The 25,563-nt window shown below is 36.4% G+C and overlaps 1 protein-coding gene across 1 annotated transcript in view; it reads left to right on the forward strand.

The window, feature by feature from the left end:
* Nucleotides 1-24,777, forward strand: part of WNT2B (Wnt family member 2B) — a 45,488-nt gene extending 20,711 nt beyond the window's left edge. Inside the window, exons 2-5 of the mRNA XM_014066385.2 lie at nt 15,597-15,817; nt 21,069-21,346; nt 22,774-23,038; nt 23,787-24,777. Coding sequence (XP_013921860.1) covers nt 15,597-15,817; nt 21,069-21,346; nt 22,774-23,038; nt 23,787-24,016 — 994 coding nt within the window. The 3' untranslated portion in view covers nt 24,017-24,777. The remainder of the gene's footprint in view (nt 1-15,596; nt 15,818-21,068; nt 21,347-22,773; nt 23,039-23,786) is intronic.
* The last annotated feature ends 786 nt before the right edge of the window (nt 24,778-25,563 follow it).

Genomic DNA, 25,563 nt, shown 5'->3' on the forward strand with positions numbered 1-25,563 from the left:
GCAATTCAAAGTGCTGGTAATGATGTATAAAGCTCTACATTCTATGATGTCAGGATGTTTGAGGAGCCATCTCTTTCCATTTACATTACCCATCCCATCAGATCCAAAAGGAGAAGCAAGTTATGGGTCCTGTCATCTAAGGAATAACAGTATCGTCAGGCTGGGGACTCTAGTAGTAGAGTCCTTTCAGTAGTTGTACTGAATGGGATGTGTGATTGTATTCACTGCTGTGATTATGTTTTGTGTTTAACTGAGCTTTTAGTGATGGTTTTAATCTGGTTGTATATTTATTGCATTTGTTTATATTTGTATTCTCACTTTAGTTTTTAATTGTTCTGGGCTGCCCAGCCTCTCATAAATAAGAAGTATGGCTATAAAAAATCTAATAAGTAAATAGCAGTCTAGAAATAGAAGGGGAAGCAAATAAATAATGTAATGATGCAAATGTTGCAATTTATGTTCAGCATTAATTATTGTGATACAAAGAATATTTTATGATAACTTTATCATGTGCATGTCATGACAGTTTGCATTAATTCATCTGTAACCATTCTGAGTTCTACCAATCAGTTTCTTGGCTGGTTCAGCCTATTTGGCTAAATAACCATTCTATGGCTAACATCATTGTCAAATGAAAGCTGTAAATGCTAGGCTATTTGCTGAGATGCATGATTCATAATTTGCGTGTAATGTTTACTTTGAATTCAACCCTGAAACCACTCAATAGTGAATCCAGTCCAAAAACAAAAAAAAATAGTAATAAAGAACAGAGACCATTTCTGGGCATTATTTTTTTTAAAAAAAATCATTGAGTAATTAAAGCCATGGATAACAATAATTCCAGCTGTTTCCCCTCCCCATTCCATTTTATTTCTGGCAAGCAGGTATTTCAGACACCTGCAACATTTAGTATAAACAGTAACAAAACAAAGTCATGTGTAATGTTTGATACAGAAATTTCTCCCAAACCATTTCAACTTCATTAAGAACGTCCAACTGCTTAAACATTATTTAGCAGCAGGAATTCTGTTAAACACGCTACTCCTATTGTTCCACTGGGGTTTGCAGAGCCCAGAATGTTGGCAAGGATTTGTGTGAAGAATTCAGAACCCGGAACTCTGTCCATCAATAACACTTTGAAATCAGGAAGGGACCAAATGCATCTTATAAGAGGGACAGTTTGGCAGTACCTCTTAATATTGTGGTCTTTTCTACTCTTATGCCTCTATCCCTTTCATAGCAGTCTCGTCATTCTGAGGAGAGCTATTGTTGAGGAATTCCAGAAGCTATGCCTTTTGTGCTTTTCCTGACTTATTATTTTTTTTAAATAAAATAATTCTATAAGCATAGTTCCTTATAATTATGAGGTGTGGTTTTCTTTGATGCAATATGAGCATTGCTTACATGATTGGCTTGGGAAAATTATTCAAAGTTTGAAGCAGTTTCAAAAGGAGCGCTTGAATCTTTGTATATATTTTTCTAAATGTCCTGCCCTTGGATAAGTATCATCAACCACAAGCTTTCACCAATGACGTTAATAGGAAAGTTCATAAGTGATTCTTTTTTTTTTAGTTTATATTGACTCCAGAGGATTATGGTAATCAATAAAAAAGAACATTTCAATTTATCATTTTCTATTCATTCTTATACATGGTCAGTCTCTAATTCTCCATATTTTCTTCAACTCCCACCTCAATTATTCTTCACCCACTAAAATTTCACATTTTATTTTACTTTTTTAAATTATTAATTTATAACTCTCTGTAATCCAAAATGACTCTGGGCAGCTTGCTGCTAAGAATATACACTATGTAGCTAAGAAGATGATTAGATACATGATAGACAGATGAAGGGAGGGGAGAGGAGAGAGAGAGAATGAATTCAAAACAAAATAAGCAAAAGAACAAAAATTGGCCCCAAAAGTTATGTTCTCCCTCATAACAGAGAGAACATCCATGTCTTCAATAGTTTCCTGAATTACATAAGTGTGGGAGCTGCACAAATCTTTTCAGGAAGGGGGAGATCATTCCACAGAGCAGGAATAGTAAAAGACTAGGCATGCTTTCTACTCTTTCAGTTCCTTTTCTATTTGGTCTATTTTATCCTCCTGTCTCCATTTTTAGATTACAGATCTACTTTATCTGACAGGCACACAACGAGAGAGATATTTGGATGCATCAGCAGCAAGGCAAAGAAAAGCCAGCTCCATCAGAACTTTCTGAATGCAAGGGGAAAAGCTGGGAAACGAGAGAGATATTTGGATGCATCAGCAGCAAGGCAAAGAAAAGCCAGCTCCATCAGAACTTTCTGAATGCAAGGGGAAAAGCTGGGAAAGAACACACATTTCAACTTCTGCTTTTGATTGACTTGGTTTCCTACACAGGAATTTGAAATGATGATAATCCATGGATATTAGAATTCTTCCAAAGGCCTTGATCAATTTATGGACCTTATATTGTGCATATCTATTATAACCTAAATCTGATTATGTTTAGTGTATCACATAAAAACATATATCCATTTAGATCAGGAAAAATTATTTAGTAGTTTTTATATTTCCTCTTTTGGTAGATTTCTGCCCTGTGCCATATGCAAGCAACTGGCAGTGTTTCTAATTCTTGATTGGGTCTTTATGCCCACATACAGGCAGATACGGAACAGGTCTTCTAATGCAAAACAATGCCTGAACAGGTCCTTTTAAGTTATTTTGGCCTGTCTCTGCAGACAGTAATCATCTCGCACAGCATGAAGCTGGCGCTTTGGAAGTAGGACTTTGTTGGCACAGTGGACTGCAGGAAAAGAAAGCAATCAGTGACCTTTCTATATTCTCTTTCTCAGCTTTATCCTTAAAATAATATTTGCCTCAATTGAGACCCTTGGCAGTAAAAGTGGACAAATGTTTAAATCATTGGCTCCATAGGTACAATATAGATAATAATAATAATAATAATAAAGCTCTGAAATTCTGGAAGAATTTGTGGGAAAACAACAAGAACCACAACAGAAATGCAAAATGGATCAAACAGATTGAGGATTCTATTAAAGTGCATAAAATGGAAGATGTGAAAATAACAAAAGAAATGGTGCAAAGACAGTCAAGAAAAGTGAAGAACTGGAGTGCACCTGGACCAGATGAATTACATGGCTTCTGGTTAAAGGCACTTACAAGTGTGCACAAAAGATTGGCAGCCCAAATGAACCAGATCTTAAAAACACCTGAAAATGATGAATGGATGACAACTGGAAGGACATTTTTGATCCAAAAAGATAAAGAAAAAGGAAAGGACCCTGCAAACTATAGGCAAATCATCTGTTTGCCAACAACATACAAGCTCCTTACTGGTATCATTGCAAACCAAATTTATGGATACTTGGAAATAAATAACTTGCTTCCTGTAGAACAGAAAGGATGCTGCAAAAATTCAAGAGGAACAAAGGACCAACTGCTGATTGACAAACTAATCCTAAACAATTCAAAGAAAAGACGAACCAACCTGTTCATGGCTTGGATAGACTATAAGAAAGCATTTGATTCAGTTCCCCATAGCTGGATCAAGAAATGCCTGAAAATCTTTGGCATCAGCAGCAACATAAAAAAATTCATGGGAACGTCAATGAACCTCTGGGAAACGAAGCTTATAGCTAATGAAGAAGAAATGGGTGATGTTGAAATTAAACGAGACAATTTCCAGGGCGATTCCCTTTCACACCTACTTTTTGTACTCTCAATGCTATCATTGACAATCATTTTGAAGAAGATGAACTGTGGATACGAACTTGCAAAGAAAGGACTGAAAATTTCGCACTTGGTGTACATGGATGATTTGAAGTTGTTTGGTAAAACAAAAGCTGAACTTAATTTATTAATTGAAAGCACAAAAGAATTTAGCCAAGACGTTGGTATGCAGTTTGGAATTGGCAAATGTGCAACAATGGCAACCAAAGCAGGCAAGGTCATAGAAGATGATGGAATAGAACTTGAGAATAAAGAAATGATAAAGGCAGTAAAACCAGAAGAAGGCTACAAGTACTTGAGGATTTTAGAGGCCTCTGACTTACTGCATAATAAAGACAAGGAATTAACTTCAGCCAAGTACATTCGACGAATTCGCAAGATATTAAAGTCCAAATTGAATGGAAGAAACATCATAAAAGCCATAAATACCTGGGCTATACCTGTGATTCGATACTCTGCAGGAATAATTGACTGGACCCAGATCGAGTTGGACAATTTGGACAGAAAAACAAGGAAGCTTATGACAATGAATCATGCTTTGCACCCTAAAAGTGATGTTGACCGATTATATCTACCAAGAGCAGAGGGTGGTCGAGGACTCCTACAAATAAAACAGACTGTGGAAGAAGAAAAACACAGCTTGAATGATTACATCCAGAAAAGTGAAGAACCAATGATTAAGGAAGTAAGTAAAGGAGGCCTTTTGAAGACAACTAAGTCAAAAGCTGAATATAAGAAAGAAGTAATTGAGAAGCAAGCTGAAAATTGGAAAAACAAAGCTATGCATAGCCAATACTTGAAAAGTATTGAAGGCAAAGCTGACCAAAAGCTAACTAGGAACTGGTTAAGATCAGGAGCACTGAAACAGAAGGCTTTATTTTGGCAGCTCAAGAACAAGCCTTAGCCACAAACTACATGAAGGCAAAAATTCAACATGTTACCACCAACAGCAAATGTCGCCTCTCTAATGAGAAAGACAAGACAGTCGACCACTTGATCAGTGGGTGCAGCAAAATTTCACAAACTGACTACCTACAATGCCATGACCGCATTGCTAAGATCATTCACTGGAAATTGTGCCGAAAGTTTGGATTTGAGTACAGCAAAAACCACTGGGACCATCAGGTTGAGAAGGTTTTAGAGAATGAGAAAGTCAAGATCTTGTGGGACTTCAGAATCCAGACTGACAGACACTTGGCCCACAACACACCTGACATAACAATAGTTGAAAAGAAGAAAGTATGGTTCATTGACATTACAATACCTGGAAATGCACGAATTGAAGATAAACAGCAAGAAAAAAATCACAAAGTACCGGGACTTGCAAATTGAAGTTGAGCGGCTGTGGAAAAAGAAATCGTGTGTTGTCCCGATTGTAATTTGAGCCCTTGGAGCAATACCCAAAGGGCTACCTCGCTATTTGGATATTTTAAATTTATCAGACTTGAACATTCTGATTTTACAAAAAAACCACCCTACTTGGAACAGCTTATATCCTCCGACGTTACCTTACAGTTCCTAGGTCCTTGGTTAGGACTCAAGCAGTTGAGCTACCAACCAGCCCCAAAGACTGTTTATCTCATCAAAGATTAACATAATAATAATAATAATAATAATAATAATAATAATAATAATAATAATAATAATAATAATAAAATCAAGAATGGAGAGTTGGCAGAACAAAGCACTGCATGGTCAATTTCTGGAAAAAATAAAAGATAAAGTGGACAGGGAACAAACTTGGTTATGGTTAAAAACAGGTACATTAAAGAAAGAAACAGAGTCACTAATCCTGGCTGCGCAAGAACAAGCTATCCGCACAAATGCCATTAAGGCCAAAATCGAAAAATCCTCTGATGATGCCAAATGCAGACTTTGCAAAGAAGCTGACGAAACTGTTGATCACATACTCAGCTGCTGTAAAAAAATCGCGCAGACTGATTATAAATTGCGGCACAATTCAGTAGCACAAATGATCCATTGGAATTTGTGCAAAAATTATAATATTAAAACAGCAACAAACTGGTGGGAACATCAGCCTGAAAGAGTCACAGAAAATCAGATGGTCAAGATCTTGTGGGATTTCCGTATACAAACCGACAAAATACTGGCGCATAATACACCAGACATCACACTGGTTGAGAAAAATAGGGTCACAATCATAGACATTGCAATACCAGGTGATAGCAGGGTCGCCGAGAAGGAACATGAAAAAATCGCAAGATACCAGGACTTAAAAATCGAAATTCAACGACTATGGCACAAACCAGCAGTGGTAATTCCAGTAGTAATTGGCACACTGGGTGCTATTCCAAAAGCACTGGAATTACATTTAAAACAGTTAAAAATTGACAAAATCACCATCAGTCAAATGCAAAAAGCCGCACTGCTTGGATCTGCACGCATATTGCGAAAATACGTTACGACGTCCTAGGCCCCTGGGTGGGGCCCGACTAGTAACCAATGCCAAATCCGGCGAAACAACTGGCCGCTGTGATACAATTGTATAATAATAATAATAATAATAATAATAATAATAATAATAATAATAATAATAATAATAATAATAATAATAATAATAATCTATCCGCACAAATGCCATTAAGGCCAAAATCGAAAAATCCTCTGATGATGCCAAATGCAGACTTTGCAAAGAAGCTGATGAAACTGTTGATCACATACTCAGCTGCTGTAAAAAAATCGCGCAGACTGATTACAAATTGTGGCACAATTCAGTAGCACAAATGATCCATTGGAATTTGTGCAAAAATTATAATATTAAAACAGCAACAAACTGGTGGGAACATCAGCCTGAAAAAGTCACCGAAAATCAGATGGTCAAGATCTTGTGGGATTTTCGCACACAAAATACTGGCGCATAATACACCAGACATCACACTGGTTGAGAAAAATAAGGTCACAATCATAGACATTGCAATACCAGGTGATAGCAGGGTAGCTGAGAAGGAACATGAAAAAATTGCAAAATACCAGGACTTAAAAATTGAAATTCAACGACTATGGCACAAACCAGCAGTGGTAATTCCAGTGGTAATTGGCACACTGGGTGCTATTCCAAAAGCACTGGAATTACATTTAAAACAGTTAAAAATTGACAAAATCACCATCAGTCAAATGCAAAAAGCTGCACTGCTTGGATCTGCACGCATATTACGAAAATACGTTACGACGTCCTAGGCCCCTGGGTGGGGCCCGACTAGTAACCAATGCCAAATCCGGCGAAACAACTGGCCGCTGTGATACAATTGTATAATCATCATCATCATCATCATCATCATCATCATCATCATCATCATCATCATCATCATCATCCGGGCTTGGGACCATTACCAGTCCAAAGCCCGGATGAGAAAGGAGGAAGGTTGGGGTCAGGTTGGCAACTGGCCCCATAAAAAAAACCCGCCAATCCATACAATATGGTGAAAGAAACGAATAAAAATTTTATACCGCATCGGTCGTCGCGCGGGTTAACAAGGGCCGCGGCGGATGTTGGGGTCCCTGGACATCCGTCGACAAGTGGGCTACAAGTGGACCAGCCAACAAAATGACAAAAATATAGTGCAGATGAAAACCGTGCCATAATGGCCTGTTACTACAACTCAGAGCCAGAAAAAAGAGGTTATTTAAAGCAAATGTATGAATTATGGAAAAAACAATATCCAGATTCAAATGTTAGTGAACAACGACTAGCAGATCAAAGGCGATTTATTATACGGAATAAAGTGTTTAGTGAAGTTGAACTTGAGGAAATTCAGGCAAATTGCAAAACCAAAAAAACAATATCACAAGCAGAAATAACTGATATTCAAGACACAACTAAAGACATTATAGTAATACTCCCAGAAGAAGCTCTCGGGGAGGAAATAACACCACCACCACTAGAATCAGTTATCACTGAACCAACTGATGAACTAACTCAAAAACAAAAAGAATTGAAGGATAAGATCATGGAGCATTTTCTGCTTAATGAGGAAAGGCAACGTTTACCATCACTAAAAACTGTGCCTAAGAAAATTTTGGCCCCTATCATGAAAAGGGTTAATGCAGTGTTTTCAACAATTGAATTGGGATCCATCTTGGAAATGAACCAGTTAATGTACAGCGCAGCTGTAATAGTCACTAATGAACTAGGCATTAAAATCAAAGTACCTAGTCACACAACAAAAAAAGCATCAAAGCCAAAGTGGAAAATCCGATTAGAACAAAAAGTCCAAAAATTAAGGGTAGATGTTAGTAACTTAAAGAACATGCATGAGCAACGGCTTAAAAACAACAAAACCATAGATCGGCTAATTAGAAGATATAGATTGGATACAAGAAACATCAATGAAGCTGTAGAGATTGTAAAACAGCGGGTAACAGCAACAGCTAGAAAAATTGAAAGATATGAGGCACAAATCATCCAATATAAACAAAATCAGCAATTTCGATCAGACCAATGGCGTTTTTATCAAAGTCTTAATGTCAGTGGTGACACCAAAAGTGAAAAACCAGAAAAGCAGGCCACAGTTGAATTCTGGAAAGAATTGTGGGAAAATGCAAAGGACTACAATAAGGAAGCAAAGTGGATACATGACTTTGAGAAAAGCATTGGCAACAAACAAATGCAAGTATTAGAAATAACAACTGAGATGGTCAAAAATTGAGTAAAAAAGGTAAAGAATTGGACATCACCTGGAAAGGACCAATTACATGGTTTCTGGCTCAAATATCTGACCAGTTTACATGCAATATTGGTCAGGCAACTGAATGAAATTTTACAAAAGGACCAAATTGATGAATGGTTGACAACTGGAAAAACATACTTGATTCAGAAAGATGCAACTAAAGGAACAACACCTAAAAACTACAGACCAATAACATGCTTGCCAACAACCTTTAAATTATTCACAGGCATTATTGCAGATAACATGATGGATTATTTGGAAACAAACAACATCTTGCCAGTAGAGCAAAAAGGCAGCAAAAGAAGGAGCAGGGGCACAAAAGATCAGCTCCTAATTGATAAAATGATATTAGAAAATTGTAAGAACAGAAAAACAAACTTGAATATGGTCTGGATTGATTACAAAAAGGCATTTGACTCACTGCCACATAGTTGGATCATAAAATGCTTAGAAACAACTGGCATTAGCAAAAATTTACATCCTTTACTGAAAAGGCGATTAAACAATGGAGAATTGAGTTGGCAGTAGGGAATGAGATCTACGGAATGGTTAATATCAAGCGAGGAATTTTCCAGGGTGATTCACTTTCACCTCTTCTCTTCATCATCGCAATGATCCCACTATCAGTAATCTTAAAAAAATGAAATTAGGCTATCAAACAGCCAAAGAAGCTGAAAAAATTTCGCATTTACTATGTATGGATGATTTGAAACTCTATGGAAAGTTAGAAATAGAAATCCAATCATTGACAAATACAGTCCGAGTATTCAGCACCGATATTTCAATGCAGTTTGGCATGGAAAAATGCACCACTGTATCCATAAAAAGAGGCAAAATCACTGCATGTGAGGGAATTGAAATGCCCAATGGCCAACTAATTAAATGCAACGAAAATGAAGCCTACAAATACTTAGGCATTCTGCAGTTGGATAACATCAAGCATGGAGAAGTAAAAACTATTGTCAAGCGAGAGTACACCAACAGAGTTAGGAAAATTTTGAAATCTAAATTGAATGGTGGAAATACAATCAAGGCCATAAATACCTGGGCAATACCAGTTATAAGATACACATCTGGTATAGTTAACTGGACACAAGCTGATTTGGACATTTTGGACCGAAAAACCAGGAAACTAATGACAATGCACTACAGTTTACATCCACGTAGTGATACTGATAGACTATACCTGCCACGAAAATCAGGTGGCAGAGGATTATTACAAGTGAAGCAAACAGTTGAAGAAGAAAAACATGCACTGGCTGATTATTTAAAAGAAAGTCAAGAACATCTATTAATTGAAGTAAAGAACAAAAAACTACTGAAGGTCCAACAGACGAAAGAAGAATACAGAAAAGATGTGATAAAATCAAGAATGGAGAGTTGGCAGAACAAAGCACTGCATGGCCAATTTCTGGAAAAAATAAAAGATAAAGTGGACAGTGAACAAACTTGGTTATGGTTAACAACAGGTACATTAAAGAAAGAAACAGAGTCACTAATCCTGGCTGCGCAAGAACAAGCTATCCGCACAAATGCCATTAAAGCCAAAATCAAAAAATCCTCTGATGATGCCAAATGCAGACTTTGCAAAGAAGCTGATGAAACTGTTGATCACATACTCAGCTGCTGTAAAAAAAATCGCGCAGACTGATTATAAATTGCAGCACAATTGATCCATTGGAATTTGTGCAAAAATTATAATATTAAAACAGCAACAAACTAGTGGGAACATCAGCCTGAAAAAGTCACCGAAAATCAGATGGTCAAGATCTTGTGGGATTTCCGTATACAAACGGACAAAATACTAGCGCATAATACACCAGACATCACACTGGTTGAGAAAAATAAGGTCACAATCATAGACATCACAATACCAGGTGATAGCAGGGTCGCTGAGAAGGAACGTGAAAAAATCGCAAAATACCAGGACTTAAAAATTGAAATTCAACTACTATGGCACAAACCAGCAGTGGTAATTCCAGTGGTAATTGGCACACTGGGTGCTATTCCATGTTTTATGTGCTATTACAAAGACACAAATGAAATAATCTTTCTAAGAGGTGTGTCACATGTATTTCAAGGGAGAAAGTTAGCTCAAGAACACAAATATAGCAGAATATTCTAATATTCTTCAAGCAAGAGCAAAATAAATATTTCAAGTGTTATTTATAATGAACATTGTATAAAGAGAAAATATTCAAATGTATCTACCAAATGGATTATTTCACTGCTTGGAAATTTCATCCACAGTTTAAAGTTGTTACCTGCTTAAAGAATTCAGTCAAATTAGTTTTAAATGATAAAGTTATCAATGAAATAAGTGTTCACTTGCACATAACTGAATAAGGTTGTTTTTTTTTTCGTTTTAAATTCTGCATGTATGTGCTGAAGCATGTTGTAGCATGGAAAAGTATATTTGGCTATATGGGAACAGAAGGGAAGGAAGACAATTGAAGAAGAGCTATTGTTTTGAGATAAGAGATGCCATGTCATTAAAAGGTGGAGAAAGGAGGCAAAATACTGAAACTGAAGAAAACTGAAGAAAAATAGATATGAAAGTCAGGATAACTGAAGAATGATAGATATAAAACAAATTACTGTAAACAAAGAACTGAGTAATGGAAGAGACAAAAGAGGCTGAGGAGACATTGGTAAATAGACTGTTGTAAGAGAAGTCAAGGGGGAAACAGTGGCTCAGAGACTAAGATGCTGAGCTTGTTGATCAAAAAGGTCAGCAGTTCAGCGGTTTGAATCCCTAGCATCGCGTAACAGAGTGAGCTCTGGTTACTTGTCCCAGCTTCTGCCAACCTAGCAGTTCAAAAGCATGTAAAAATGCAAGTAGAAAAAAAGGAACCACCTTTGGTGGGAAGGTAATAGTGTTTGGTGCACCTTCGGCATTTAGTCATGCAGGCCACATGACCACGGAGACGTCTTTGGACAGCGCTAGTTCTTCAGCTTTGAACCGGAGATGAGCCCTGCCCCCTAGAGTCAGGAATGACTAGCACATATGTGCAAGGGGAACCTTTACCTTTATATTTAAGATAAATCAAGAAATTTTAGATAGGAAAAAAAGTGTTTACAGACAAGAGAAAATTCAGAGTTGCCAAAGCTGAGAAATACTGGGTTAAACTATGCATTTTTTCTATAGGCTTCTAAATCTATAGGCAGCATGGAGCAAAGGGAGCTGACATAAGCCAAAATCTTGTTTCAATAGCTTAATAATTGTACAGAAAAAGAAGAATAGGCATCTTTTAGTGCCAGAAGAATGGATTTATTTTCATTTTGAAAGGGAATGAAAAGTCACCTGCAGAGTTAAAATAGTTTCTCTTCCTCAGGTCAATTTTTTAAAAAAAGTTTAAAAAATAAAAATGTCTACATGTTTATGCACCTTACTTTTATAGGTACTATATTATGAAATTATTTAAAGAGTATTTAAACACAATTCTAAAAATACAGAAACCTAAGCAGATAAATCAAAATGAAGCAATTAATAAATAAATAGGTGGGAGCAGCACTGCCAGTTGTGTTTTCAGAGTTTAAACTTACTTTCTAACAGACAGTTTTGAAGTTTCTAGATCTTTTTTCTTTGCATTAGAAAACTATTGAAAAGATTGCTGTTTCCCTCATTTCAGGACAATGGTTTCGTATTCCTTAATGATATCATGTGGATTCCTGAATGCAGAGTGAATAGCTGGGGAAAAAAGTATCAGTACAGAAGCAACTTATCCCATATCTTAATCATTTATAAAATAATTAGAAATATTAGAGGAAGAGCACTTTTATTTGCAGAGTATTGCCTCATAATTTCCAAAGTTCTTCTCTGTTAAATTAAAACTAATCTTTACTCTGGTTTATGGATGGAACCAGGAGTTCCATCTTGGTTTTTCTAGGTCATAGAAGAACAAGGGGCTCTGCAATTTTAGTCATGGCTGCGGTTGGCTGAAAACATCCATTCACCAGAATAGTTTTCCATAGCACACATGTAACCACGTGTGTGTCTGATATTTTTCTAAGTGGTGAGAATTTTACCACACATTTACAGGCAGTCTGGAAACTAGGGAATAACAAAATTCTCCATATCACTTGGCAGGACATCATAGGCAATCTTCTTTTCAAGTGGTTTCATACACACTTTGTGGTAAGTTCCCACTAAGTCCATGGTAGAAAAGGGTCAGTCTAGCTTTTACTGACCTGGAGCCAAAGAATCAAGAAAACATTCTCTTTCTACCATTATGCAATAGAGCCTGGTCCAAAGAAACTATGGAGTTGTTGCATTAAGCTTCTTTTCCTAAGGTCGTGACTGAATTTCATGATTCCTTTTTTTTCCCCTACATGCTCCATGTTTTGCCTCACATTTGACAACAGTCTGCCTTCTAATGCCTCTTGTATCCTGTCTTTTCTCTTGAGCAGTTGATCAGCCAGCTTATGAAAATAATGTTTGTTAGCCAAAATAGATCTCATTTGCCAAGGATGTGGGGAGCAATGTTTATCATCCACCATGCCAGCCCTAGATGACCTCAACTTCTCATCAGAGTTGAAACAAAATATTTTAAAAGGAGAAAAATAATGGGACTTTGTCTGTATTCACAGATCTTTCATAAGGACACGAGCTATCTTCATGACTAATACAAATGATAGCAGATGGTGTGGGAGACAGTGAAATACAGCCATATAGCCCCTTTTTTATTATTATCCTTAAAGGGAGGGTCTTAATTCCAGTCTAGGAACTCAAAACATTTGAACTCTACCTAAGACTCTTTTTTTCCAGCCAGAAATGCAGCTTTGGAGATATGTAGTATGATAGCCTTACACATTAAAAAAATGATTATAACAATATTACTTTCTGTCTGGTGTGAAAAAAAGTTATTTGATCGATGTGGAAAATTCCATACTTGACACAACTGTTTATTTTTCATTTATTTATTTATTAACAATTTTAAAATTCTCAGTGGGAGACATTCACATCTTTTATATGGAAGTCTAGAGAACACTAACAACAATGAAGATCTATTAATCAAAATCAGGTATCATATGAACAATATCTTGGGGAAAAAGTCCTAATTTACTCAGGTTTTTAGCGCCAAATAACTTTTCCTAAGACTGTGTTATACAATGTATCACAATTTCTTAAGACCTACTGGTAAGTTTATAGTCCCTGAATGGAAAACACATCTGGCAAAGTGGCAAGAAATTCTTGATTCAGTTTCAAACCCTAACTGAAAGATAGAGTATCTTTCAGAACTGTTAGCAAGAAACATTGAGGCAATCTCCATGCAATGCCATGAAGCAATGAGCTGTGTAAGTAACTAGCCATAAACAAGATCTTTCCATGTGGAGACAAACCTATGGAGCAATGTGTTAATACATTGTGAGATTTATTATATTTTATTTGGTGGTCTCATTTCTGTCACATGTAAGAACATTTCATCCATTTTTTCTGTAAAACAAAAGCCACATTTTTTTACCATTGCAGCCTGAAGACTCAAATTGAAGCAACCCATTAAAATACATAAGGGTTTTTAAAAATCTAATATTGGGATGGTTGGCTCATAACTTTGGAATTTCTTAAGCTGATACCTACAATGAATTTGCAGAATCTTAAACACACAGGAAAAATGGTGCCTTTTAAAACGCACTGTTATAGTCCAGCTCCAACTGCATCTGGATACTTTGCTTTTTAACACTGTTGTAAAATGTTGCTCTTTAACTTGTTTGGCTTCCAACAACATCAATTTATCAAAGAGATACATGTTGCTTTGACCTGGGATGTAGACCTGGGATAATTTTGTGTCTAAGCTGTACAAAACTGTTAGCAATCTCCTGTTATTTAACCATTCAGTATAAAATTAACATGTTAGCAATTCAAATCCAAGTCAGAACACATCTTGACACACACAAAGGTTTTGTTCCCTTTGGAAGAATCATTCAGATACTTAATGTATAAAAATATTTGCCTGTTCTACTTGCTACAATGTCAACTAGAAAGAGTGAGAGCTGAAGCTATGCTGATAATAGAATGCTCTTGAACTAAATATGTACTAAAAATAAAATATTGTTCTTTAAGAAATCTAGAGTACTAGAGTTAGATTTTATAGTATTAATTTACTATAGAAATGGCATGACATAACATCATAACATAATACAATGATTATTAAGGGCAAAACCCATATATTCTCTGGGAAGAGAAGTCAAAAATCATTGACCTCATTTCCTTTTCAAATATCAAGAGATGTAAGCATTTCATTAAAAATGAGCCCAATAATTATTTACATGTTTCTTCTTGTCATTATACTTCAGACATCTTCTTGGTGCAACTTAATATAGTGAGAGTATCTGAAAGTGCCCAGCTGCCATTGCCACAAAATTATATCCAAGTGTAAGGCCATAATTGCTTAAGCATCAGATACATTTCCCCCACTCCCCTTCAGCTTCGGTTCCTCAATTTTAAATCACAGAATCATAGAATGACAAGGGATCACAAAGATCATCATGCCCAACCTGGTGGAATGTTGAGAAAACCAATTTCCTTCATCTTGTTGTAGAATTGTTTGGGAAGCAGCCGATTCATCCCAGCTTTCAGGTCATTATTAAAACTATTAAAAAATACTGCCCTCAACAAAAATCCCTGCAGAAATCCACTATTAATGCTCTCCATCCTGATATAGAGCCATGAATGCTGACTTTCTGAGCATTTGGTTAGCCAACCATTTATGGATCCACTTTATGACAGGCAATGATAATATCATGTGGCGTTAAAGATTGACATAATCTTGAATAATCTTGTTAACAAACATTTAAAGATATCAGACTACATATGGATTTCAAAATATTACCTTTTTAAAGTTTTATCTATTGCCATTGCAAAACATTTTGTTGTTGATGTTGATGATTGTCTTGTTAACTAGAAAAATGTGTATATTCATCCATTTTTTACTACTTTAGTGTTGGTATATTTAAATTTATTTTTATGCAGTGTAAAAAAATGGGATACATAGCACTAGAGAAATGTGTATGTATAGAAAACTATGAGCAGTTTCTGCCAGTCTGAGAAAGAAAATAAAAATATTAAGGAAATCTGTAGCTACCTATTCATTTCATTAATTAATAGCATTAACTGTTTTGTGAAATATTAAGTTCTGATTATTTCACAGACATTATTTATATCTCTACAGGTATATTGGGGCCCTGGGTACAAGGGTGATTTGTGATAACATACCAGGACTAGTCAACAAACAGCGGCACTTGTGCCAGAGTTACCCAGATATCATGCAATCCATAGGTGAAGGAGCTAAAGAGTGGATTCGGGAATGCCAGCACCAATTCCGTCACCATCGTTGGAACTGCAGCACTTTGGACAGAGATCACACTGTTTTTGGCAGAGTCATGCTCCGAAGTAAGTCCCTTTATCAGCTCAGTGATGATAAGGCAGTATGAACTTTCTTCTCTTCTCTTCTCTTCTCCTCTCCTTCCTCCCTCCCTCCCTCTGTATTATCTTTCTCTTTCTTCCACCACATGCTAAATAAATAAATAGGTCATTCTCTTTCTTCAATGTTGCTTTGATTTTACTTTTGAGATAAAAATGTAGGGATGCTACATTGCTTTAACTTTCTTCTTGGGCACAAAAGTCTTATATCAAGTGTTGTAGTAAAACAGTCAAAACTGGTAATTATTCCTTCTATTCCTATTCCTATTCCTATTCTTCTTCTTCCTCCTCCTCCTCCTCCTCCTCCTCCTCCTCCTCCTCCTCCTCCTCCTCCTCCTCCTCCTCCTCCTCCTCCTCCTCTTCTTCTTCTTCTTCTTCTTCTTCTTCTTCTTCTTCTTCTTCTTCTTCTTCTTCTTCTTCCCACTGACAATAATATTGCTTTCTGAAACAGGCTTTCTCAGAATTCTTTTCCATCAGTGTTCATCCCAATGCCTTGGATAACCTCACAAACATATCACGATGGGAATTACCCTTCCCTGCTTTCTTCTCCCAGCATCTGTCTATGTCTATGTCTACAGAAGATGTAGCTCTCATCAAGACATATGAAGTACCTGTTGATAAATTTATACTCTTGAATTTTAACTCTTTTAGAAATCCCTCAGAGCTGGTGATCATTAGAGGAGAAAGCTTCTCTTAATCAAAGCTATTATAGAACACTTTAGGAATAACTGATTATTAGTCTTGTTTAAACAAATGTTAATTAAAATCAGCAAACTACAGGGCTTAGTTAACAGTTAATTCTAGTTAGAGAAGTTCAGTAATTATAGATTCAGATACTGACTTGCTACAGTTTTTAAGGCACATTTACAGGTTTAAATGGAAAATAAATTCACTGGAGCTAATTATGTTTATCATGTGAAGGGCTTTTGAGCTTTAATGAAAAGTTTGCAGCATGGTGGAAATGTTGTAATGATGAATTGTGCCTGTTTATTCATCTGTTTACTCAGAGGTCCTGTTATATTCAGTGAGATTTATTTCCATGAAGAACTGTGATCTTCTTTTAGCAGGAAGCCACTTTTTTGAGGAAATGGCTTTTCTCATTGCATAAAATGCACGATTGGCACCAAGTTTTTATTACTTGTTTACAAGTTTACAGAGTTTAAAGCTTGCCCTCTTGAAATTGTAGACAACAGAGCTTGAAGTTGTTCCCCAAGATTAAAATAGTGTTTTATTTATTTAGTAAATTTGATTATTTGATTGCAAGAACCTAAATTTTAATATTTGAGATCAACACAATTTTAATAATTGGACAAACTCCCTTCTGAATTCTGATTCCAAGATACCTGGAATGCCTCAGGTTTGTGAAGAACAATGGGATGTGCAAAATTGTTCGAATTCATTAAGTAGGTTTTATTCATCATTTTGATTGGTAGCCTTCCTTTCTACTCAGCTCAGCCGCCAAGATAACTGAGAGTGTCTGTATATAGAATACAAATGAAAAACTACAAACAAATGCAAACATTAAATTTAAAAGTCTAGAAAAGAACTATTCTTAAAACAGAGAACATTTTTCCATTCTATTTTCTGTATGATTAAAAACAAGCCAGACAATAATGACAACTAAAATTCTAATTGGCTTAAAATGAATTAAAACCAGAAAGAAGAAAGACAAAACCCTGATAAGAAATTTAAGAGAAGTGGAAATAAGGCAGCTTGCTGCACTGTCCCACCTTCACAGGGAGAAAAAGTCAACTACCAAAGGCAAACTCTGTAGCCACCAAACAAAAAAGCCCATGCCACAGAGCTCACCTCCCTGTAATGGAGGAATTTAGTTGGTGTTAGCATAGTTTTCTTATTTTTGTTTTAGAGTACGTATTGAGCTCATGTGCAGAAAACAATATTTCATTTCAAAACATGATGAATGGGCATACTTTGAATTACCCTTCTTTCACAGCTTTCATGCCTTAAAAAGCGTGCAAATGTCTTTTTATGGCTGTATGTTTTCAATTGATGAAGCTTCTTGGATGAGAAGCAAAATGTCATCTTATTCCTCAAAAACAGTCTGGTTGCCTTTAAAAAAAACACTTTTGAGACAACTATAATCTGGATGACAAGAATCTCCATAGATATGTTTTTATATACTCAACTTTTCTATGAAAACATGCTCCCAATCTCTTGGCTTTCTGCAAAGGGGTCTAAACCTGTGTAGCCTTATGTAGAGGACACAGGGGCTCACAAAACCATGCAGCTGGTTGTCCCAATGTGACTCCCCCCCCCATATATACTAACAAGTGCTAACCTCCCCATCTTGGAACTCTCTATCTTTTGTATTTTTATAATGTTGCTTTATATTTTAAAAATTATTCTGTTTTTAATGCTTTATTGATTATATAGTATGCTGACCAGAGCCCTTCTCTGAGGGAGATGGTCAGTTAAGAACTGTGAAAAATAAATAAATAAATAAATAATAAATAGGTTTGTGCCATCATTTGCATGCTCAAATAATGTGGGGTGAATATCTATTCACACAATGAAAATATTATTTAATAGAAAGGAAATCTAGATACAGCAGTCTCTTTACATCTGAACACATTAGTTTTGGAGCTTTGATTGTCATCATCTAGATTCTTTACAAAATAGCTTGGAATTGGGATCCACAACAGCTCTTTATTTCTAACTTTAAACTGAACCAACCTTTTTCTTATTGCTATCTATATCACACTCGCACCAATGAGAATTCCCCCATTTGACACAAGGTGATTAAGAAGCAGCTGCTGATTCAACTCTAAGCATTTGGGGAAAATAATGATTATCTCCTCCAGTCTGAGAACAGCATCCAACTTTAGTGACCTGATGAAGGAGAGAGTGCTTACCTGATCGTTCAGCAGCTTTTAATGCCATCAATCATGGCAGCTCTGAAACAGCTTCTGCCCCTATCTGAGACATCGCGGTTTTAGCACCGCGGTGTTGTCGGCGCGCTTTAGTCTACCGCGGTTATGTCGTGCCACGTCTGAGAGAATAACATTGGAAAACCATAGAACTGTTTTCTAACAGGCTTAGTTTTAAGCCTGGGTGTGGTCACTGGGGATCTAAAGCAAGACATCACTTGCATTGATGACACCAAGCTAAATATCTCTAAATCAACTTGTACCCACCAGGTTGGGGAGTGGAAAGCATAAGGATGGAAGAAGAAAGTTTCTAAATCCAAAAATGAAGAAATTCCCTGCTATGCTTGGAGTTTCCCACTTTATGGGGTGCTCCTACAACCCTTTCAAGCTTAGGCTATGCACCAACTGCACCATTTTTGGACAGAAATAATTTGCTACAATTAGTCATACATTAGTAATCTGAAAATTGCAATAAGTCTGCTTTTTGGACTTATCTGGAACCTACAATAATATAGAATACAGAAACTGGGTTCCAGCAGAGATTTGTTACTGTATCAATAGTTTATCTGTGCTAAAAGAGCTATATTGGCTGTCAATCTGCTATTGAGTCACATAAAAAGTGTTGCTATTAGTACATAAAGCTCTAAACAGTTCTGGGACCTTAAAATTTTTCCAAGTATGTAAGTCTCTTAGGCAATTAGGATCCTGGCAGCAATGCCAAATGAGTTTTTCTATGGTAATGTCTGATGTGACCTCCCTTCAGTGCCAACACATTTTATATCTCTTTCAAAAACTTACTTTTTATTGTAGTGCTTCTCCAGACATAATTCCTACTAACGTTTTTATTTTAAGCTTTTTTAAAAAACTTGCTTTTAATTTAGTTTTACTTTGTTTAAGCTTGAAATCTCTTTTGGAATTATTGTAAACTGTTTCTGGATCTTCTATAATACAAAACAGCGTAGAAATGTTTTAATAAGTGATCCGCCTTTAAAAGGATATACCGTATGTTAACATTTTTTCCAGTGTTTCTGCTATTAGTCATAGAATTTTGCTTCAGTTAGAGTGTATAGGTATTCAGTGGTGGGATTCAAATAATTTAACAACTGGTTCTCTGCCCTAATGATTTCTTCCAACAACCAGTTCACTAAACTGCTCAGAAAGTTAACAACCGGTTCTCCCAAAGTGGTGCAAACTGGCTAAATCCCACCACTGCAAGTATTAAAGATCAGGGAATATTCTGTAAGATGGTGCTTCTCAAATTTGGCAGCTTGAATTTATGTGGACTTCATCTCTCAGAATCCCCCAGGCATAGCATCCAAATTAGCTACCTGGATTCGGGATGCATGGGTTGTAAAAATGGGGAAATAGCCAAATCTACTAAAAAGAGACTTTCCTGGTTTCCCTGAAGGCAAATTCATTGTTTGCTTTGAATGAAACTGATTATATGTAGGCTGTTCTTGTAGAATACAGTGGCATGTTCTTTTGATTTTCTGTTGCTTTTATAACCATTGTAAAATCAGGTGCAAATTTAGAGAAAATCTATAAAATATTAGGCAGTAGTTTGTCTATATGGGGATTTTCCAAACAATTTAATGTTTCTGAAAGAAGTACTTCTCTGTTTTTCTAACCAAATATCTCCCTCCCCTGTCCCCCAGTCCCAGATATGAATGAGTTGGGATAATAGATGCTCACATTCAAAGAATCTAGTCTAAAATCAAGCAGCTTCTATAGTGATAATAAATAAGCAAGGGAAACCTTGAAAACTGTAATACAGAGCCCATGATGGTTTTCTTCCATATAATGTCCTCCAGCTGTTTTCAGATTACAATTCTGGAATTTATTCAGTCCTCCCATCCTACCTCAAAGGCACTGATATAGAGGTAGTACAAACTGAAATACTTAAATTATCTGTTCCAATGCATAAAAAATAAAATAAAAATAAAATCTTAAATTGCTTGGCCGGAACATTTTTTTTCCTAATTAGGACTTACACCCATGAATGTTACACTTCTTTCATAAGATGGTACATAGCTAAAAAGTCTGTTTTTCTGGCATTCTCAGCAGATGAACTTTTACAATCACTTGGGTGTAATTCTTCTTTGGTTTATCCACTGCTAATCCAAAAATATTTTAGAATATTTGCTTGGCATGCCTTAGTTTAGCTTCTCTTGGAATATGAACTGATAGTTCATTGACAATACAAGCATTATTTCAATTATGCTTTGGCTAATGAAATCAATATTTGTGGTGTTACTGTTATGTCATATTTTCAGGTTCAACCATCTAGCGGTTTCATGACTCACTCGTGTTTATTTCTGTTATCTATATGGCAGGTAGTAGAGAAGCAGCCTTCGTCTATGCAATCTCCTCAGCTGGAGTTGTATATGCCATCACCCGGGCCTGCAGCCAAGGCGAGCTGAAAGCCTGCAACTGTGACCCCCATAAGCGGGGACGCTCAAAGGATGACAGAGGGGACTTTGACTGGGGGGGCTGCAGTGACAACATCAATTACGGCATAAAGTTTGCAAAGGACTTTGTGGATGCCAAAGAGAAAACAGTGAAAGATGCCCGTGCTTTAATGAATCTGCATAACAATCGTTGTGGCAGAACGGTTAGTAATGTCAACCTTGGATTGGAGGGAGGCATTTTTTTGTAGCATAGGGCTACAATATGAATGAATGAATGAATGAATGAATGAATGAATGAATGAATGAATGAATGAATGAATGAATGAATGAATATAGAGAGGGGCGAACATCTAAAGGCCACAAAAGGGTTGACTGATGGCGTGTCAGCATCATTGGCAGATGGATTGGGCTGAACCTTTTTACTTTGATGTATTTTGTATGAATAATTGAAACACTGAAATTTGTTGGAAAGGTGAAAATGGAACAAGAAAGCCCCCCAAAACAGTTTTACTGCTAAATGCCAGTAGCATAATGTGGAGATAATATTATATTTTGACAGAGGAACAAATTGTCCAACATGGTCTTAGGGATTATATAACCATTCTATATTATTATCCTATTATTATCTTATGCTTTGTATTTAATAATGCTACAAAGCCATGGTGGCACAGTGATTAGAGTGCAGTACTGCAGGCTACTTCTGCTGACTGTCAATTGACTTCAATTGGCAGTTCAAATCTCACTAGGCTCAAGGTTGACTCAGCCTTCCAGCTTTCCGAAATGGATAAAATGAGGACCTAAATTGTTGGGGGCAATGTGCTGGCTCTGTAAACTTCTTACAGAGAGATGTAAAGCACTGTAAAGCGATATATAAGTCTAAATGCTATTACTGTAATCAACCTAATAACTTTTCAATCAATAACAAATAACAGCATCAGCAACTTTACAAAAGCCAAGTAATTTGTTAGGAACTGGAACTTTGAACCCTCTTCAGATTCTTAGCCATGTTCAAATAATTTTCAATTTACTTTGATTTAAAAATCTGGCACTATCAATGTCTAAATAGACTATAAATAAAACAGGAAAGAGAAAGAGGCAACTCAAGGCAATAATTGAGCTTTCTAATTCCACCAAACCCCCTTCTCTCTCTCTCTCTCTCTCTCTCTCTCTCTCTCTCTCTCTCTCTCTCTCTCTCTCTCTCTCTCACACACACACACACACACACACACACACACACCAAATAGGACATTTTTAGCACCATTAGCTGCCACTTCAGTAAAACCAACATAAGAGATTTATTTCATCCTGGCATTATTATAAAAAAATGTCTCCTTTCATTCAAATAGTAATAGATACACCTTCCAGCAGAAGCATTTTTTATAAGGTCACCGAGGATCATTTCTATTATCTTTGAGTTAGAATGATTCTCAGCTCTAGTTGACCAAATAGAGATGTATCACAAAAGAGCAGGTGTAAGTATTGTTCATAGACCTGGAAAGCCATTATTGTAACTAGCAGAATCTAAGAAATAAAGCAGTATCTCTCAGAAACAGAAGCAGCCGTTCTGAGTATTATTAAAGCAATTTTTGTCTGTTCCGCCTTAGATCTGCTACTAAATCTTCTATTTCAGGCTGTGAAGCGTTTCCTGAAACTAGAATGCAAATGCCATGGTGTCAGTGGTTCCTGCACCTTAAGGACTTGCTGGCTGGCAATGTCAGACTTCCGCAAAACTGGAGATTATCTTCGGAAAAAATACAATGGTGCCATCCAAGTGACTATGAACCAAGATGGCTCTGGATTTACTGTGGCCAATAAGAACTTCCGGAAGCCCACAAAAACTGACCTTGTATATTTTGAGAACTCTCCTGATTATTGTGTGATGGATAAACCTGCAGGTAAAACAATAATTTTGAAATTTTGTTTACATTGGTCTTCCCCAGTTTTAGCAGCTACCTTTCAGAAGGGCAGATTTCAACTCCTCAAATTTTCAACATTGATGGTTGGGGAATTCTTGGAATTGAGATTCACACATCTGGAGAGTATCCTGTTTAGGAAAGGGTGACTTGGGCACTAACATTGTAGGAAGGATTCCTTGTCTTCAGAACTCCAATCTGCATAAAAATTCCCATGGAAATTAGCATCTGAAGTGTAAAGTGTGTATATCCAGAAATTTCAATTTTACTTCCAGTTAATGTTGAATTATGAGGAAAAATATTCTTGCAAAATGTGGTTGAAAGAGTAGGATTGATATCACTCTGTTGCTCCTGCTACCTGATCACCGTCCCAATATTACTCACCAATATTTCTTATTTCACACCTTGCTTGAGGCAGGAAATTATACTTAAACTAATGTAGGTATAATTGTTAGTATTTTAATAACTATAGTTAGAAAATACTGCAGTAGTAGTATAACTATAGTAATTATAATTAGAAATAGTTGTTAGAAATTATTCAGGCCAGATTTTCAGCAAACCAAACTGCACTGTTACTAATTTAAGTGAATTTCTAGAATCTACTCTTATAAATTGTATAAAAGAATGAATTCTATAATTCATTTCAAAAAGTGACTTCAATTCTATATTTCCCAAGATCTAATGCCAGCATCATGCAAGATTAAATAAAACTATTCTTCTTTTCTTACAGGTTCACTAGGAACTGCTGGCCGTGTGTGCAACAAGGTATCACGTGGGACTGATGGATGTGAAGTCATGTGTTGTGGCAGAGGTTACGATACCACTCAAGTAACTCGAGTCACTAAATGCGAGTGCAAATTCCACTGGTGTTGCGCTGTTCGCTGCAAAGAATGTGAAGACACCATAGACATTCACACATGTAAAGCACCAAAGCGTGCAGAATGGATTGATCAAACTTGAGACAGTGATGGACAGATCCAGAAAAGGAAAGGAAAGCTGGTGCTGTGTCACATGTGGGCCTGAGGATTCTGGGAGTTATAGTTCAACCACATTGCATTTATTTAACTCATTATGAAAAACAAAGAGAAGATTATCTTTCCCAAGGGACATTAGTGGGCTCCTTTGCTCACCAAGCCGATTTTCATCTCCCTACTTTTAAAAAAAATGAATTAGCAAATGACAGAGAACTGTGCAGCTTTCTCTACTTGGTATTACTGTTCCAAAATGGGAGAGTGATGTTGCTGATAAACATAGGACGCTAAGAATCAGGCTGTGATTTAGTGCCTCATAAAAAAAAAAAAGTTTACACAGTAAACTATAAATACCATATGCACCAAAAAGTAGGAGAAAACAACCAGAGTTATTTTATCCACCCTGGAATAAGCACATTATTTTCATCTTTCAAACAAAGGTCACCATGCCTGCATTATGGACATCAGCTGAAAAAGAGCAACTTTGTGTAAAGGACTTTTGTTATATTCCCTCTCCAGTTGAAATTAAACTATGGAAATATAAAATTGTTTTCAAAAAGAAAATCAATTCTACAGAGAGGACAGAATAAAAAAAGGTGAACAAAAGTTGAGAGTTTGTGTATGTGTCTGGACAAGTCGTAGGTACTAAAAGAAACTAATATAACATTTGTTTAAAATAAATCTTGTTATTATATGCATTGCTTTAAATACTTCAGATAAACAGCATAAACTAGTATTACCAGAAAAATATTCTCTTTGGATTTGGTGAATTTCTACATTTACTTTCTACATCATTCATGGCTAATTGGGTAAGTGACGGATAAGTCTAGTTCTTCATTATTGTTTCAACTCTGTAAATTATGTGGTTTTTGACCACTGAATCAAAGCAACATTCTTGAGAAATAGGACATCATTATAACTTCAAGATAACAACAAATATCTGCAATCGTGGTTTTTATAACCTCTTTTCTTTTCTTTTTTTGCCATGTCTCATTGTTGCCATTCTGATATTCTACCTTTTCCCAAATCTGTGTTTGGGCCTCCACTAAGCTTATCATGTACAACTGCTGTCCTATCCTTGGCTTGTTTTGCTTCTAGAATCTTTGGACTGGAATTAAAAAAAAATCAACTCAGAAGATTAAACCTCGGGTCCTGGTAATCACCCCAAATTAGTCTCCAATGTTATTACTTTGGAAATCTCACCAAAGCACACAAAAACCCAAACATAATTTGATTATCTTTGGACTAGCTGGACCAGCATTCAGCAGCATGCAGACTTTTGAGTGTCCCACAGTTCATCCAGGTAACACAACCGTTGGATGAGATGCACTGATTTCTAGTTGCCTTCTGGGTGCAATTCAAGTGCTGGTTATCATTTTTAAAGTCCTACATGGCACAGGGCCAGTTTACTTGTGGGACCACCTCTACCTGAGGGTATTTACCTGTCCTACTAGGTTAGATAGATGTGCACAATTCAGATCCCCTCCCTTAAATATTGTCACTTGATGGAACCTTGGAACTGCACCTTTTCAGTAG

Source organism: Thamnophis sirtalis, unplaced genomic scaffold, assembly GCF_051295495.1.
Source record: "Thamnophis sirtalis isolate CommonGarterSnake01/CBP01778 unplaced genomic scaffold, rThaSir2_p1.2 scaffold_7, whole genome shotgun sequence".
NCBI classification, from domain to species: Eukaryota; Metazoa; Chordata; class Lepidosauria; order Squamata; family Natricidae; genus Thamnophis; species Thamnophis sirtalis.